At 27.2% G+C, this 1,309-nt stretch overlaps 1 protein-coding gene across 1 annotated transcript, besides 2 other annotated features; it reads right to left on the bottom strand.

The window, feature by feature from the left end:
- Positions 1-18: 18 nt before the first annotated feature.
- EDI_211990 (UDP-glucose 4-epimerase, putative) lies at positions 19-747 on the bottom strand (the record flags this gene model as incomplete). Its single annotated transcript, XM_001738648.1, has 1 exon — positions 19-747. The coding sequence occupies one exon, from the start codon at positions 745-747 to the stop codon at positions 19-21; it is 729 nt and encodes a 242-aa protein (XP_001738700.1).
- Positions 748-822: 75 nt separating this feature from the next.
- Positions 823-857: a sequence feature (AT_rich).
- A 108-nt stretch (positions 858-965) lies between these two features.
- Positions 966-1,005: a sequence feature (AT_rich).
- Between the last annotated feature and the right edge of the window lie 304 nt (positions 1,006-1,309).

Here is a 1,309-nt window from a genome sequence, read left to right on the forward strand (position 1 = left end):
ACATGACCTGAGCAAAGATCAACAAACATGAATATAATCTCTAATGCAAGTTCCATCTCGAGTGTTATAGTCATTTCCAAAGACTGACAATTGTGGTAATTTACCTACTAAAACTTTTGTTATAATTGGCATTAAATTTGTTGGAATTCCTAATGGATTTTCTCCAAGTAATCCACTTTTATGTGCTCCTATTGGATTAAAATATCTTAATAAAATTACTGATGCTTCTTTGTGTGCTTTACTAAAGTCAGTTAAGATTTGTTCAGTCATTGCTTTAGTTTGACCGTATGGATTTGATGGTTTTTGTAAAGGTGTTGTTTCTTTTACTGGCATAACTTCAGGCTCTCCATAAACAGTTGCTGAAGAAGAAAAAATAATTCTCCAAATTTGGTGTCTTTGCATAGAATCTAGTAAATTCAAAACTCCATTCAAGTTATTTCTATAATATTCAATTGGTTTAGAAACAGATTCCCCTACTGCTTTTAATGCAGCAAAATGAATAACAAAATCAACCCTGTGCTTATTTAATATTTGATCAATTTCATCAATATTAAGTAAGTCAGCTTTATAGAATGTAATTCTTTTTGGGTCTGCTTTCGTGATTTGAAGAATATGTGATATAACTGTTTCATGTGAATTAGTTAAATTATCAATAATAACCACATCATATCCAATTTCAATAAGTTCAACAACAGTATGACTTCCAATAAATCCTGTTCCTCCTGTAACAAGAGCAGTGGGTGCCATTTGATTTTTGTTTAGCGATTGAAACAATTTAGATTAAATAGTTGTATGCTTAGAAACTTTATAACTAAACGATAGTTTAATAATAATTTAATTATAAAATAAAATTATTACATTGTGTAACTTAAAAGAATAGAGTCTTCTATGAGAAAGTTAAAGTTGTACGAAAAGATATTAACGGTATTACAACTAACTTATTTATTACTTTAAAGAAAGTCAACAATTTTAACAATTTTATATAATATCATTAATTTATATTTTGATACGTTAAATTAGAATGCATCAACTCATTTCTACTACTATTTTAATTCAACTCTTATAAATAACTTGCAAAGGACTTCCAATAGGTAGTTCTTATGAAATTATTGGTATTAGTATTAAATATGGTGGATGGAAATTTTCTAATGAGAATTATATAGAAATAAATAATAAACATTGTTTAAATTTTTCAATTTCGTAGAGAAGTTTATTTCAAGAGATTTAATTAATCGTATTGTTCTAATTATTATATGCTCCCATTAAATGGTTATGTTGATGGGAGAATGATTCTCCTAGTTTATCTAGA

This window comes from Entamoeba dispar, genomic scaffold (genome assembly GCF_000209125.1).
Source record: "Entamoeba dispar SAW760 scf_1105229461597 genomic scaffold, whole genome shotgun sequence".
NCBI lineage: Eukaryota > Evosea > Mastigamoebida > Endamoebidae > Entamoeba > Entamoeba dispar.